Source organism: Protomyctophum bolini (genome assembly GCF_963924005.1).
Source record: "Protomyctophum bolini genome assembly, chromosome: 12".
NCBI classification, from domain to species: Eukaryota; Metazoa; Chordata; class Actinopteri; order Myctophiformes; family Myctophidae; genus Protomyctophum; species Protomyctophum bolini.
In genome coordinates, this window is record NC_137873.1 from 22563069 (window position 1) to 22579821 (window position 16753).

The following is a 16753-nucleotide window of genomic DNA, read 5'->3' on the forward strand; positions in this document are numbered from 1 at the left end:
CTAAAACATGATCATCAGGTATTATAATATAAGGAGCAAGAACTTTTTCCAAAAAGTGTACAGTATTTGTTAAAATCATGCTTTATGTGGACACGTCCACCAGTTCATTAAGTATGCCAGGTTTGCCTGGTGGGTGGTGATCCACCTGAACTGAAGCAGCACCCACAGCTGTAGTTGTATGATAAAGGGGGAGGGGCTGATAATGTGATGTCACTATATAAATTACTGTCTATTTCATTGGCCCGTTTGACTGTCAAGGGTTCAGCCTCCAGGAAGAAACCCTAAATACAAAGTTAATACACCATTGCACATAAAAACGACTCCAGGGTGTCTAATGAAGTAGTCACCTCATAGACACATGGAAAAACTGGAAAATACAAAAATTGTGGCACTCCATCTTTAATGGTTAGTTTAAAACAAATAAGGAAAAAGATAAAAGAACAGTATCAACGTGGATTTTTACTTCCTCTTTTATTTGTGAACAATTTTCACTCTGAGAAAGATAGGTGTGTGAAGAGAGTGAAGTTACAAATACTTATGCACTGTCACTTTTAATACAGATTAACGGCATCATTATACAACTCATCTCGAAACCGGCTATCCACTGCATCCGAAACACGAGACCGCAAAGGGAGAGTCAGCAATTATAAGCATAATCTACTTCAAACCAAATCAGTTTCACCCTAGGTTTAAGCTTTTCCTTGAAACCTTTACTTCAAGTCACAAATAGTTTAACAAAGCATTATTCAATAAAATAAGTACATCAACAGTAGGAAAAAAATCCCCAAAAGCTATTTGGCTTGTACCGCCATTACTTTAGTGTAATGCCTCAATTATACCAATATACAGAAAAAACACCCTGCTCATCACTTCAATTCCAAATGCAAGAAAGATATTACACAACAGTCATAGAAAATGTGCTTAAAGTAGTTAACCCCATTTAGACAGCAAGATACAAGGGTATTTTGCCCAAGGGAAACAAGCAATTTTACTTTATTATTAGGAAGAAATTACCCTCATTTAAAATCATATTGGCTCCTAAATGTTAGACTGGTTCAGATTGACTTTGGAAGGCAGGGGCCCAGCCTCTTCCTCCTGCCCGGAGGAAGTGATGATCACCAGGGAGGATGCTGGGTATGGAGTCAACTTCTGATCCTTAATGTAGTCGACGTCACCATAGATGCTCAGCTTCTGAAAGCAATCAAAGGAAATCACAGCCATTGGTATAGAATCAAAAGTGACAACAAATAAAAAGCTCAACAACCTGTTGCATATAGCAAGTCTACATTGAAGTGGTTCCTCCCCACATAGACATACGGTAAAAAGGTAGACGCCTACTTCGGGCGTGCGTCTCTTGAGAGCAGGCAACATGGAGGCAAGCTTTTGCCGGAAGCAGAAGCTTGCCAAGGTTCCGTGTGTGACCGTGCGTCACGAAACTGAAGGGAATGTTTGGTAGACCAATCAGAGGCAATGTATGAGTTAGAAGTGGTGGTGCTGTCTCATTTGTGGGCGTGAATTTGTAGTCGAATTTGTTGTCTATTGGTCACTACTCTCAGTTTGTGTCAAGAATGTGTTGACCGGGTCATCAGCTTATGGGGTGAAATGAAGTATGAACGCGAGTGCCTGCGTGTACACAACCACACACACACATTGGTAATTTGGTATAGCACTAATTTAGACACACAAACACAAAAGTAGAGTTAAAATAATCAGACAACTTCTTTACTAGTAGCGAAACTAAAAATGCTTTGGACAAATCTTTTCTTGTTGGTGGACGAGACATTCTTGTTGCGTGCAGACAGAACACAGCAGGAGTACTGTAGCCATACACAACAGGTAAACCTGTTGCAACCATGCAAATTATTTGAATACTTGACAAGTCGTGAATCTAGGGGGCGGGCTCAGACAGCACACTCACCACCAGAAAACCTGTTATGCAAGTAACCAATGGATTTATTTGGGTACTTAATTATGTCTTGAATGTAGGGGGGGGGGCGCATTCTAGCGTGCACGTGCGTGCACCGTACTGTTCCGTACCTACGCATGCACGTAATTCTTTTTTTGTATCACGCCGTGGTATTCTGTGCAATGAACTGCTGAACGTAGGCTACCAAAGAAGCCACAATCCATCATGTCACAATCAATGACATGATGGATCATAGTTGTCACAAATGTTCAGACACTTGGACAATCCGGCTTTTCATTCGGTTCGGTCAGTGTATATTGGTAAATGGTGCATTTATATAGCCAAGGCGCTTTACATAGATTGTGCATTACATGTGCATTACATTCACCCATTCACGCACACATTCATACACCAATCACAGCGGAAACCATGCAAGGCACCAACTAGCACATCGGGAGCAATTAGGGGTTCAGTTAGAAACACACAGGTAAAGCGCCACTGACTACACTTTAAATGTACACTAACAGTATCTAATGCTTTTATCCAGAGTGAAGCAGAAGATAGCTACATCCCTAGATGGTCAATATTACAAGCAACTAATCATGGTTCAAGACTGAACCCACAGCTTCAGCATAATATGTTATAAATACTGCATGCCCTTAGTTTTCATGTAAAAAATAGAAGCACTAGGAAACCAAATAAGAGCTGTAGGGTGTAAAAGAAAAGCCCAAACCACGACCAAAGCAACTGGGGATAATGGTTTCACGCAACTACTCGCAACCGTTTGGTTGCGAGTAGTTGCATGATGAATCATTGGTACGGTTTGGGCCAAAGACTGACCTCAGCGGGTACATATTGATCTACAGCAGTTGCCACAGTAGCACAGCAGATCCAGATCAGCACCAGTACAGATAGAATCAGAGTTGTGGTTAGAATCCAACCTGGGAGCCAGGGGTTCCTAAGGAAACAGGATAATGGATTAAACATAAATCAGTTAATGGACCAGCTCAGTGACTGAACATAAGACTGTGATTGTACTTGACAGTAAGTGTGAAGGAAAATACCCTATTGGCCTAAATATAAGACTATGATTTTTTTCCAATGGAAATATCCTAAGAAATTGGGTCATCGGAGACTATTTGATATTCAATGGTCTTTTTCCACAAATGAGTCTTGAAGAATGGGGGTTGTAACTTGTAACTGCATATGAAGGAAGCAGGGGTGATTGCCATGCTGGTTGTGGTGGCATATTCTTTTGTCCAAAGTCTACTTTTGCCATGGACATACAAATGAACGGATGATATTACCAGAAACACAGAGCTATAAACTAAAATGAACTTTGCTTTAGTGTTATAAGGGGTCCTTGAAAATAATTATGTTGAGAACCACTGTCCTAGTGGACTCCTAATGTGACATATTGTCATAGTAAATCAGTGTCATACATATTCTGAAGAAAACTCAGAAACTGACATTCAGGACTCCTCATGCATAGAAGGAGGCATGAGGTCAGTCCGCTGCCCCCCAGGTTGGCAGAGGAAGTGTAGCGCCCAGGATTACACGAACAAGAACATTGATGCTCAAAAGGACAAAATGTATTGAGGAAATGGTTCTGACCTACGCTTAATACCTTTGAAAATATTAACTGGTTACATGATTTGAATAAGATACAAGTTAGACAACGTTTTTGTATAGGGCTATGTTACCTTGAGAGACAGCTGAAGATGTTGTAGTCATCGTAGTTGACGGTGCGGTCTGCAAACATATCTCTCTCCCTCTCCTGGATGAAGCTGCGCTGGTAGTCTTTGTAAATTGGGTTTCTCAAACCGCGCACTTTAAACGAGATATGAGAGGAATCCAATAATTATTTTTTCCACATTGAATGAAGGCATTGTGCTTTCTGCTCATTACAAATTAATAACCTTGTTATCAGTGATTATGCTATGGCGGGACAATATGACTTCAAATCAATTTTCAGATTATTTCAAACTTTTGCCTCAATTACGAACGATCTACAAGCTCACAACGCGTTGCAATGCGGCACGTTGTGAGCTTGTAGATGTGCTATTTTCTCTATTTTTGTAAAAATCTATACATGTTTTGGTTAGATTAAGTTGGTTAATTTTGGTTGTTTATATATTTTTAAGTAAATGTCCAGCCCTAGTTTATGAACAGTATGAGAGGGGCATACATGTCTCCTGTGGTTGTTCTTTGGCTTCTTTCTCCGGCTCAAACTGGGGAATAAACTGGATCTGTGGTTCAGTCTGTTGGTCAGAAAACAAAACTATTTTGATTCACTGTCATGTTACATTAGCTGTTATCTATCTAAAACACAATTTTCTCCTTTCCGATACTTGAAATTGCTTGTGGGTGGTACAGAGTACCTACCAGGGGTCCACACGAACGGTTGCCCGACGAGCACTTGCATTCCTTCTATAGATTAAATATTATTGGCTATTCATCAAGAACAATGCTACCTTTTTTACAATTACAACTAGCAGTTTCCCTCAATCGAGTGACTGTCGTGCTCAGCGTTATCGGTTGGAATTTGTTCTACAAGCGTAAGATATCATTTTATAATGGACGATTTACTTTTTGGGCCTTTGGGCAAGTAGAACATGACCTGTACTTGCCCGACAGGTAAGTGCCTCTGAGACCTTAGTGTCAAGTGTCAAACGTAAATAAACGCTACCCATAAATATATAGTGCATTACATTTTATGTTTAGTATCTGTATGCTACTAACTCTGTATGGATGTGATACACTATGATTGCTATAACTGCTGTATGGTCTGACTCAGGTTAAAGCATTTGTAAACCTAATGCACATAAATTGACATTGGCAACACTAGTGTCACCCCTAGGGATTTATTTTTACTTTGTATACTGTACACATTATTGTATTGATGAGATATTACCAAATGGCTGACATTTCTCACTCGAAACTAAGCACACTCGAAACTAGCACGGCACATGTTGTTTGCCCGTGTAACCTAAATGGGCTATCATCATGACATTGGGTCGTGGATACACTTGCGAACTGCCAAACTCGGCGATACCCGACCCAGCATTATAGGCAGTATGAAGGCATTTCCGGTACTGGTATCAGTATCGGAACAACTCTAATTAATTGTCAGGTAATATGACTATTACATTACTCTATGACAGACAGTACCTGGAAAATGACAACCTTGCCATCATCAGCCTGAAGGTAAAATGTCCACGAGGAAGTGATTAAGTTGTGGGCCTGGCTCATTACATCATCCAAAAACCCTCTAACCAGTGTCAGTGGTTGTAGCATGTGAATCTTGGGCATCATGGCCACCAACTGTGAAACAAAAGAAGTGAGGTAGGTTTGATGACACATTTGTACACTCAGACAAACTAACAGTCTTCTAGAAGCACTGAAGTGGTTTGCTGCCCTTTCGTACCTGCTCTTGCCTTTGCTCAGCAATTGGGAGCTGACTCTGGCAGCCCAGGTTACATGCATATTGCTCATCTGAATGGGTGTAGGCTTCACGGCAGGCTACAGTATGTACATTTAGAGATGGTAACAGATGGTTAGACAGGATTATGGAGATTGGAGGACAGACTTGGCATAAAAGTCTTAACTGTGGGACTGAGTAGACATAGACTTTACATTTGAACAAATAGAACAATTTCCCTTTTTACAGATGCTGGAGTTATATACAATTATAAATGTGACCATTTGTGGACTGGAAACCAATTAGTTCTTCAGCAAAATCCCCACATATCTCTCAACGTACTTGATTCACACTCAGATTTGGTCTGATTCAGGTCTTCGCTGTCGCCAACAAACTGGCATATAGAAAACAGACGACATCCTCTCTGACAGGCATACAGTTCCTCCTCCTAAACAAAACAAACAAACCAGTTCAAGTTCAACGCTTTGCCCCCCGACAGAATGGCTGTCTGCAAGTAGCACAGTATTATTCTCTACTACACACATTGTCTGTCAAATCGTTATGGTAACGTCACATGATGATTGTTATCTGAAAGCACTGAAAGGCCCACTTGCTACGCTAGCAGATGTTAACATGGTTAGCAGCACAATAGCTCTGGTCCATAGCTAAAACTAGGCATTAGAGAGCTATGGACCAGAGCTAGCAGCACAATGAATACTCAGTCAGTACTCACCCGGGGATAAGTGTGCAAACTGTATGTCATTTGACATGTCTTGTGACACGATGCTGTGCTTCCTAAAACGCTGTCAAAGACGTCGGAAGACGCCAATGTGCATGCGAGCACGACGGAAAGCCCCAAAACAGAATAAAAGGACGAATAAGTCCCCATCTTGTCTCTGTAAAATCTAAACAAACAACACTCTTCTCCTTCTTCCTCCTCCGTCGTGCTAGGTGCTAATATCGCGTGAATTTGAGTAACACGAGATTTGTGCCAGCGTTGCTATGTTAACTAGCCGAGAAGAATACGTTTATATTTATATTTTCAGTCTATAGGTGATAGAAGCAGAGCTCCTCGTGTTTCGTGGAAATGGATAAATTCGTAGTGCGACTGCCCAAAGGTGAAACATCCAATGATATGAAGCGTATGGGAGGAAAGAGGTATCGGCAGACTACGATCGAGTCATTACGGGTGAGCAGCTGAGAGTTTTACAGTGACTGAGTGATTGCGAACATAATCATAATGAAAGGAAGGTCTCGAAACATCTGGACAACAACAATAATAATCATTATTATGTTCTTTTCAGAGAGTGGTTGTGATTGATGATATCATGCGCTACAAGTCCATGTTAGAGTTGTCTGGTCAGAGCAAAGACAACCTCCTGCAAGCCCTGACAGAACTGAACAAAAAGATACCATCCAGGGAGGTCCTGAAGTCCACAAAAATAGGTATTCAATTCATCTGAAGTCTCTTGTTGCCTACGCTACACTTACAACACTTTGCTTTTGGATGATTATGACACAGGGTTGCTGTAAAATGATCCTTTTTGTTTCACTTTTTTTTTTTTTTGTATAAAAGTGTTTGATCACAATGGTCAGTAACTGGTCAAGGTCTCCCCATCTCTCCAGCTCTTTATCAGAACATTTCTGATACCAGATTTATCCAATCAGGAGGAGAGAGAAGTCTATAGGCCCTATGCATAATATGCAGGATAAACAAGTGAAATTTGAATTTATGACACAAGTCAATTGAGCAGTTGAAATTGAAACTGGAATTTTAAGCTGATACATTGGTAGCATATACTCTCCTGATTGGCAACATAGTAATAAACTAGAACTGCACTCTGTCGAGTGCCTACTTGCTTGTTCTACTAGTGCGCAAGCAGAGCGCGCAAGTACTGTCGACCGCTACAAACTGTCAAATCTCAGCTTCTCTGTGAAGGTTGAAATGTTGAATTATTAGGTTTAGCTATTTGCTACCTACCTACTTTATGCATGTAAAAAAGTAGTATTATGAAGTATGGTACAAGTTTCTATCTATAAAAGAAATACAGTTTTATCGATTTAGAATTATTCTGGATCCCTTTTTAGTTTTTCAAAGACAAATAAATCATCCGATGAAAAAAAAAAGTTATATAAACTGAAATAAAAAAAGGTAATGCTCCTATGTATACATGTATGTAATCTGGCACCACTGCCGTATCAGGCACAAGTAGTCATTACGTCATTTGCTGGGACGGTGCATACGCATCGAATATCGTCCTGGGCGAAACTAGTACTTGCGCGCTCTGCTTGCGCAAGTAATAACCTGAACATTGTACAACCCATCTCAACCATAGACTGTAAAAAATATGGACAAAGCGTTCCCCGGGTCTAACATGAACGTAAAATGAAGCCTGTCAGTCCTTGAATTGTAAATCGCCATCTTTCTAGATCCGTTTGGGCCCAGCTGGCCCATTGGCTGGCCCAGACAACGAGGTGGGACTTCCCCCCTTCTTCTTCGTTGGTTTTTATTTTGACTCGAGTGGGTGGGGAATCCCGATCATAGACTGTAACGGTAGCCACGCCCCTCGGAACATATGACTTTATGGTCATTTTCTTTTATAAATGGGACCATCATTTTCCAAAAAGAATAATATGAATTAGAAATGAGACTTTAAACTAGTGACTGGAAGCAGAAAGTATTCATGACCATGTTTATTAAGGTAATACAGTCTAGGTAAAGTTGGGCCCAAATACATGGACTTCTATGGGGCTATGGTTTTTTTTGGGCCCAATGACAGCGCCACAACAGGCCATTATATGAACTTTCAGGAAATCCGGATTTCCTTAGTGGCTTCACAAAATATCTGTCTGACTGCCCCCCTGATCTCAACATAAGGCTCACAGAGGCACAGTATAGCCATTACAGACTATTTGGTCAAAATGAGTAACAAAGACATATATTCTCCCATTAAAAAAAATCACCAGTATAAATAATTATGAATAGTAATCATAAATGCAGTATTAAGAATGAATGAATGAATATCAACATCCTGATACATCCTTGCACACATTGCTATTATGACCGAACATCATGATTACTGCACACAGACAACATTCTCTGTCACTGACGGGCCCGAAATGAACGCTGCACTGAACAAATGAAAACAAATAGCAAACAACCAGCGCCTTCTATGCATGCATATCACCATATTAAGTAATACATACATATAATGCATTATTATGTCTGTTCAAAGGTCACACTGTCAACAAAATGCGAAAGCATGCTGACCCTGATGTGAGTGCATTGGCAGCACAAGTTTATACTCAGTGGAAAACCTTTATTGAAGAAAATTCCAGTAAGCCATCTATTGAAGTCCGCTCTGACCCAAAATCTGAAGGACTCAGAAGCAATGCGAGAAGACTAATGGCTGATGCTCTGGAAGTAAAGGTATGAATTGATGGGCACTGCAATTGAAACATACCAAATACCAATGTAGTCATTTTCTACTGCTTCTTGTCCATACTTATCCCTAGAATGGCTGTGATATTATACACAGCCATAGATCAATCCTATGCCTGCTCGGGTAGCAACTAGCAGCCTGACCGTTTTATGTCTGAAGACACGGGCAGGCATATAGGAGCGATCTATGGCTGTGTATTTGGAAAACATATGTAATAGCACAGCCATTCTAGGGCTAATCCATACTATGCTTCTCTATTTCCTTTTGCATTATGAAAAATCAGACCTGTCTGCAGTGAGTGGTACTGTACTGTACTGTACTGTACTGTACTGTACTGTACTGTACTGTACTGTACTGTACTGTACTGTACTGTACTGTACAAGCCCTCCTCCCTGGCCTGTGTGTGTCTGTGGCTGTGTGTTAGGCTGTGCAACAGTGGCACTTGGTGGTAAACAAACGCTATAACGCTATTTTCGTGCTCGGACACAGTGTCCCTGTGTCACAGTAGCCACACACATAGCTGGAGGGCTGTCTATAGGAGTGGTTGCACCACTCAAAAATAATCATATTATGTTAGTCATAATAGTGCATGAGTGCATTCCTTAAAATTAAAATGATAAACATAACATTACATAGCCATAATATAGCAAGGATTAGCCATGCAGTTTAAAGGATTTCACGGGGTTGTTCTTACTGTAGTAATGTTTAAACCAGTCACTTACAGCCTCTTTTTACATACCGGTAATTCAGAATCAGAATTTGTTCATTAAACAAATATGATAAATATGCAGGACTTTGCCCAGGTAATCCTATTTCAGGAATATTTTCAAGCAAAGTAGTTGTGTGCAGGGGACAACAGGCGCTCACAAAAACATACAATATACTTCAGAGATTAGATTATACAATTATCTGTACAATATTTACATTGATGTGCATTCAGATAGCATGGCATGCAGTAGTGTTGTAATTATAGATTGAATGGTTTGAGTATGGTTTGAGCCATGGTTGCATTAGGAAAGTTTACAAGAAGTAGGCTACTCAATTTGGAAATAATATAACCATTGTACTGGTCTGTTTGTCAGTGTCCCGTTTATGCCCATATATATTTCTGTATCTGTCTGTCTGTCTGTCTGTCCCTTGTATATGCCAATATATTATGGAATGCCATATATGGGGGATTTGCGGATTTAGTGATTGCGAACGCAATGAGCACTTACTATGAGACCTAGCAGATCAGTCTGTCTGTCTGTCTGTCTGTCCGTGTAGATCCACTAATTCGACAGACTTTCTACTCTGTGCATCACTCTGTGTGACAGAATAGTCTCCATATATTTGTGTCATGGGCATGTTATGTTTGTGGTGTCGTCCTCGTCCACCTATACCACCTAGCACCTATCAATAACCAGTAAGACGCGCAAACGCGGGAAGCGAACGCAGCTCGTACATATTTGGGTTCTTTTAAGATTAATTTTTAAGTTATTATTTTTTTAAGTCTCATGTCACCATGACTCAGCCATAACCATATAAGGAGTCCCCAAAGCAGCTATACGTCCAAATATGGAGTGTGTTGCATCAATCACAAACAAATCACTCAGCTCCATATATGGGCACAAAGGGGGGACACACGCACGCACGCACGCACGCACGCACGCACGCACAGACAGACATGATCTGCTAGGTCTCATAGTAAGTGCTCACTGCGTTCGCAACCACAAACCCTGAGTAATGAATGTATCTGTTCATTCTGTTGTGTTGATGATTATTTATCTGATCCTGCAGGTGGATTCTGGTCTAGTTGACAACATTGAACGAGAAGTATTCCACCAGAGCTCGCGGTTGGTCAGCAGTTCATACAGAAGGACTGTGAGGACACTGGTCTTTGCCTTCAAACACAAGCCTGAGATTAGAGCACAAGTTAAAGACGGCACGGTCACTGTTGATAAGTTGGTTTCTGATTATAAGAAATAACCAGCTGTGTTGGACTGAGCATAGAAGACCTCTTTTGCAAAGAACTCTGCTGATGTGTAATTATCAACATATCATTTTGGATGAATTATTGCTGCTGTTTCTTTCCTTGGCCCCCATACTTGTTCTCCATTTTTTAAGATAATTTCCTCTAAATAGATTTTTATAAAAAGCTTATTTTTTATTTTTAGTTTGTGGCACATAATTAGACTTGTACTGATTTATTGTTGTAAATGTAAATCATTGCATCGAGCTATTTAATGTTGAGTAGAGATGATCATGTTATTATACATTTTAATCAGAGGGTAAACATTCTTCATGTAGCTCTGTTTTAAATACTGTTTTATTTTTTTATTCGATTTTAGTTTTTGTTGCAAAAATAGATACAGTACGACAGAATGTTAAAAAAAAAAAGTATCTTCCTCATTTCGTTTCTGACTTTGAAGAATTGTATTTCTAAAGAAGCACCAGCCATATAATGGCTATCACCATAAGAATGACAGCCAGTACGCAAATGGCGATGAAGACAATATCACTGGGGTCAGGAGGCTCAGGCTCTGCAGCCACCCCTGTCCCGTTCGCGAGCTCTGCTTGCAGGCGAGCTAGCTCTGCTTGCCTCTGACGTTCTTCTGTTGAGATGATGGCCACTGTCGCAATCTTTCTCTGGGCATCGCACTGCACCTCATACTCTTGCATGTTCTGCTTTTTTCCATCAGAGAAGTCAATGTAGAGTATGTTTACCAGAACGGTGATGTTCCGGCGTTTCTGTAGCGGATCAGAAGTTGGTATAAGCAGAAGTAATTTGCTATATTCCATATATAAAGAAGTCATGAAATCAAAATGGTATGTGATACCAGTACAAAGAGTTAATATAATGTCCTGACAAGGGACATGGGGAAATATCATGGTGCACAAAAAAGGGCATTAATACTTGTGTTGCGTAATAATACAACATAACAGAAAAATGCGATTCCACGTTTCACAATGTGAAATTCACCTGTACACAAGAACTACTGTAATGACCAGAGCATTGTACAAGCATGTGCTGTCATGTCCATATCATTTTAACTATAACCATGCAGTCCTAATTAATTGTAGATGTACTGTAGGTGTAATATCACCTGGCCAGCAGTACCACAGTTGACAAAACGGGCAAGTATCTTGTATGATGTGGCTGTCAACTGGGCTGCACAGGATGGATCCCCCAGGTAAATGCTCTCACGGTCAAGCTGGGGTAAGGACTGCTGGGGTATCAGGATTGCAAATTCACTTCTTGTGCAGCTTATGTTCACCGGCACCACTTTGAGAAAGGACACACATGGTGAGATTAGATGGTTCAACACCAGTTTGACAGAAAGGTACTACTGCTTGATGAGTTGAATACATAGGACCACAATGGAAACGAGCCCTCAGTGCTTTTTGTCTTATCCTTTTAGCATTATTGTATAACTGTCCCTGAAATCATTCAATCAATACTACAAATTATATACTGGTCTTTTGTTATGCTCAATAGGTTGCAAAGTAACGGAAGCCTTTGTGTAGTGTTCTGTCATATATTGTATGCTCATTGTGCAGCATTCTATTCTAAGGTTAAAAAACAATAAGCTTTATTATGGCATTAGGATACAGTGTTTACTGTGTTTCCAAAACAATGGGTCGGGACCAGAATTTGAGGTCATGAGTAAAGACTTGATCATAAAACAATATTCCAAAACATTTCATAAATGTAAAAACCTTTGGAAAAAGCAGATCTAGAAGATCGCATCGCATTGTGACGCGTTATGAGCTATCAGCTTTGTGTGGTTAATTAATTGTATTTAGTAAGTTTGGGTCCTGGGCATACACCAAAATGTTTTTGGGTCTCGACTTGAGCTAAAAGGTTTGGGAAACAATGGGCTATGCTGGTGAAACCAGGTGTTTGTGAACATGAACACTTCATTAGACGTCTGCTTGTCTAATAAAGTATGTCAGTTCCCAATGTACGATGAGACACTATGATGTGTCCAATGCTTGCAAACATTGGATTTGTTTTTACGTCCGGATACCCCGTCCAGGACAGGCTTCAGACGCCAAAGAATGATTTATGTATTCATCTACATTGAGTCATCTCACTAGTGTTCATGGCAAATACATTTATTGGTAGTGTGCAGTGGAATTTCCATGAAAATGGAATAGATTAGTATTAGAATGGGATTTCAAAGGAAGCCTAGCTCTCACCTTGTACATGAAAGTGCTATATTTCATGTAAATGGGCTATTTTCTGAGGCAAAAATATTGGTTTTCCATATTTGTATTTCCGTATACCCGAATCCAAATTCCACACATTTCATAACCATTGAATATTTGTGAGTGTATAATATGGTGGGAGTAGGTATCCTGTAAATGTTGATGTGGTGAGCTTACACTCACCTCCAACATATGAGCCAGTGAAGCCCCTGTGAGCCACATTTCTGTCTGTGCTGAGAACAACCAGTAGCTTGTTGCTCTTGGAGATGATGGTGGGAGGTTGTTCCCTGCCACACCAGCTCCCCATTAGGGAGTCTGTCTGACTGTCTCCATCATACACTGAAACGGAGTCATAGTCACACCCGTCCGTTAGACTGTTACGATCCTCCAACTCCATGAATGGGAAGAACAGTTTGACCCGATATCCAGCAGTTAGATTAATGGTCCAGTGGCAGTTTATGTTGTTTGGATATATATTGGGGTAGTGTGGACTACTGATGTTGTCACTTAATGATGAAAGGACCTGCTGGCATTCTCCTGCAAAAATACAAGTAATAAGACATGTTATGTGCACCTTCTCAACCTAAATTGTGTTGTATATATGGAACATAACCTACTGTGAAGCTGTTCACAAAAAGTTTACCTAACTTTGTTACTACAGGGAAAGCATGCACATGTATATGTTACTATTATCTTTACACTTTTATCTTTGTTCTTGCACTCTTTATTCTTGTTTGCTGTGCTTGCTGTGGTTTTGTTGTTTTTTAATGTTATGCTATCTATGCTGCTGCATTGTCTGTAAGGAAGCCAAACAAAAGTTGTACTCTTATGTATCTGTACACAAGATGTAACAATAAAGTACAACCTTGAACCTTGAATGTCTGTTATTACTGTATTACTGTTTTTGCATGTTCAAAATAAAAATAAAATACATCCCAATTGTATATACTGTATACTGTGTGTGTGTGTGTGTGTGTGTGTGTGTGTGTGTGTGTGTGTGTGTGTGTGTGTGTGTGTGTGTGTGTGTGTGTGTGTGCGCGTACGTGCGTGCGCATGTGTGAAATAGGATTGTTTGGTTATATTTAATATTCAATAGCTTTCAATAGCTATTCAATAGCTTTCCAAATTAAATATTTGAAATTCAATTTGATTGTTTGATTATTTGACATGGCACATTTTGTACGCATGTCTCATTCTGATGTTTTATTTGGTTATTTCTTCAGTTTTATGTAAAGCCCTGTAACTTTGTATTATATTATATTGCTTTCTATTATTATTTGAGTTATACCATCCTTTTTTAATTTCAAACTGCCTCGCCTGAGTAGTAATATGCCTTGAATCCCCGTCCTCCGATGTTGAAGTCAGACTTGAAGACGACCAGAAGCTGATTGGAAGTGGTGACCGTTTTGGGGGGTGTATCCCCTCCACAGTAGTTACCCAGGTGACGGTGGGTGATGGTGGGACCATCAAATAGGGCTACAAAGTCAAAGTTGCACCCCTCATTATTTTCCAGCTTGAAGTCAAGGAAGACCAGGCTGACCACAGTGGCGTTGGAGACATGGATGGTCCAAGAGCAGTCAGCATTGTTGCTGTATTCCTGAGGGTAACCCGGGCTGGAGATAACACCTGACAGACCAGTTAGCACTCCACCGCACATATCTAGAGAGGGGTGGAATCAATCAATTTGGATGTGCCTTTATAATTGTGAAAACAAATAATATTGCAGAACACAACTGAAAACATTCTATGTTGAAACAACACACAACAAACCTTGAGTGGGGAGTTATGAGGAAATAATGGAAGTGTGATTAAAGTAAAAACTGAATTGCACAGACTACCTTTATATTGGGTCTTTCCATTTAATACATTTCCAACTCAGGGTTTTCATTTTCTGGCCAAGATATGAAGCCAAACAATTACCATGAAGATCACAAAATGTATATAAATGTACCAAAAGTTTATAACTATTAGTTCTCAGTTGAGATAAAGGTGGCTAGGTGGATGACACTACTCAAGCAATTAGAATATAAGAGATCACCTTTCCTGTAGCCTACGGTGAATCCCTTATGGGCCACATGACGGTCTGATCGGAAGATGATGGACATGACATTCCAGGAGGAGGTGAACTGGGGTGGGGAGATGTCACCGCAAAATGTCCCCAGGTGGTTCCCCTCATCCTCAGCTATACCATTGTAGATCTTGATGTAGTCATAAGAACAGGTAGCATGGTATTCCAGCTCAAAGTGGTGGAAAGTAAGCAGAATTGAGGAACCCTCAGCCACTACAATCAGCCAGACACACTCAACGTTGTAGGGGTACATGCCTGGGAAGTTGGGGCTAGATATATTTCCAGATGAAGACGATAGAATTCCACCGCATTTGACACCTGGAAGTTATTGGAAAATAAATAACCATCTGTCAGTTTCTAAAAAGAACTCTGGAAGATGCATACAGCATGCCATGTATGCATTTGTTTGGTTCACATTCAAATGACTAACCATTTGTCAAGAAAGTATTACCTGAGCTATGGTAATGCACATGGCCTTCATAATTTATGGTTTCCTCTTTCCTGCTTACTTTTTTTTGTATTTATTTTTTACTGTACCTGTATATTTCCCATTTCCTAACACTTTGATGGTGCAATAAAAACTGACATTGAACAATGGATGTCCAACGTACACACTGTATTACTTACTTACTTACTCCTCTTCGTCCCCTATGGGACATAAGGCTACACAGTGTATACAGTGCCTATAAGATGAAGTACTCCCATCAAGTGCAGGCTACCATCAAGATAACAAATAGCAACTCACCTTTTTTGGAGTCAGCCTTGTGAACGACCAAAAGTAAATGAATCAATATAGCCACCCTGAGACTCATGTTGTTATTATTGAATCGGCTTTTGAGTTTTGTCACGCCTCACATACAATAGCAACAGAGAGAGAAAGAGAAAGGGAACAGCGATGTCAGAGCTCACAGCCTTGAGACGTCAGCAAAAGGTGCCAGTAGATGTAATGGGACGTTGAAAAATTCATCCACAGCCTGAATGGGGAACCTGATAGTTGGGCCACCCTTCGCCTCCTTCGCTAAATTTTAATGACCGATATCGAATGTCGAATGAGTGCCTTGTCAGGACACTGTTTGCTGAGATGGTATACATTTTTTATGATTGTCACTCACACTGGACACTGGCTGCTGTGGGCCTGAAAAGAAAGAGAGAGGAGGATAGTCAAATTTGTCACTTGTATTAAATGGCATAATTAGCAGGATCAGGATGTGTACATTAGGGTTAGAGAAGGGACCAATACTATTGATTTCATACACTGATTGATTTAAGTAAAGTACAAAGATGTTAGCATATGGCTTAATTTGCATTATACTTGATTCCATTGGATCTCTGACTTCATGTGACCAGCGAGTCACATCAGTCATGACATCAATATTGTCTATCTATGACAAGGGTGGGCAACTTTGACAATGGAGAGGGCCACTATATTTCCACACTCCCTGGCCTGCACACTCCCTGCCCCCGGGCCGCCAGTTGCCCATGTATGACGTATGACTCCAAATTTGTCAAGGTTTCATTGCTATCACAGCCCCAATAACTTAATAAACTCAGCGTGCATACAAAGTTTGGCAGTCATTGTTTCAGACACACACACACACACACACACACACACACACACACACACACACACACACACACACACACACACACACACACACACACACACACACACACACACACACACACACACACACACACACACACACACACACACACACAGTATG

At 40.4% G+C, this 16753-nt stretch overlaps 3 protein-coding genes across 4 annotated transcripts; 1 reads left to right on the forward strand and 2 right to left on the reverse strand.

Annotated features, from left to right (window-relative positions):
• Nucleotides 1-383: 383 nt before the first annotated feature.
• On the reverse strand, nt 384-6355 carry tmem59 (transmembrane protein 59). Of its 2 annotated transcripts, none has more exons than XM_080778403.1 (8): nt 6061-6355; nt 5670-5775; nt 5334-5428; nt 5078-5230; nt 4095-4167; nt 3610-3736; nt 2747-2864; nt 384-1188 (listed from the first exon to the last, which is right to left on the reverse strand). In XM_080778403.1, exons 1-8 carry the CDS (start codon nt 6214-6216, stop codon nt 1039-1041), a joined length of 978 nt encoding a protein of 325 aa, XP_080634529.1. In that variant the 5' UTR covers nt 6217-6355; the 3' UTR covers nt 384-1038. The 2 variants fall into 2 exon arrangements, with proteins under 2 accessions (XP_080634529.1, XP_080634528.1); XM_080778402.1 differs by having other exon boundaries at nt 384-1191.
• A 23-nt stretch (nt 6356-6378) lies between these two features.
• tceanc2 (transcription elongation factor A (SII) N-terminal and central domain containing 2) lies at nt 6379-11148 on the forward strand. Its single transcript, XM_080778404.1, has 4 exons — nt 6379-6516; nt 6632-6773; nt 8564-8757; nt 10550-11148. The coding sequence occupies exons 1-4, from the start codon at nt 6415-6417 to the stop codon at nt 10736-10738; spliced, it is 627 nt and encodes a 208-aa protein (XP_080634530.1). The 5' UTR covers nt 6379-6414; the 3' UTR covers nt 10739-11148.
• Nucleotides 11149-11190: 42 nt separating this feature from the next.
• Nucleotides 11191-15841, reverse strand: cdcp2 (CUB domain containing protein 2; the record flags this gene model as incomplete). The annotated part of the gene is made up of 6 exons (XM_080778401.1): nt 11191-11500; nt 11857-12035; nt 13145-13498; nt 14279-14620; nt 15000-15347; nt 15775-15841. The coding sequence occupies 6 exons, from the start codon at nt 15839-15841 to the stop codon at nt 11192-11194; spliced, it is 1599 nt and encodes a 532-aa protein (XP_080634527.1). The 3' UTR covers nt 11191.
• Nucleotides 15842-16753: the final 912 nt, after the last annotated feature.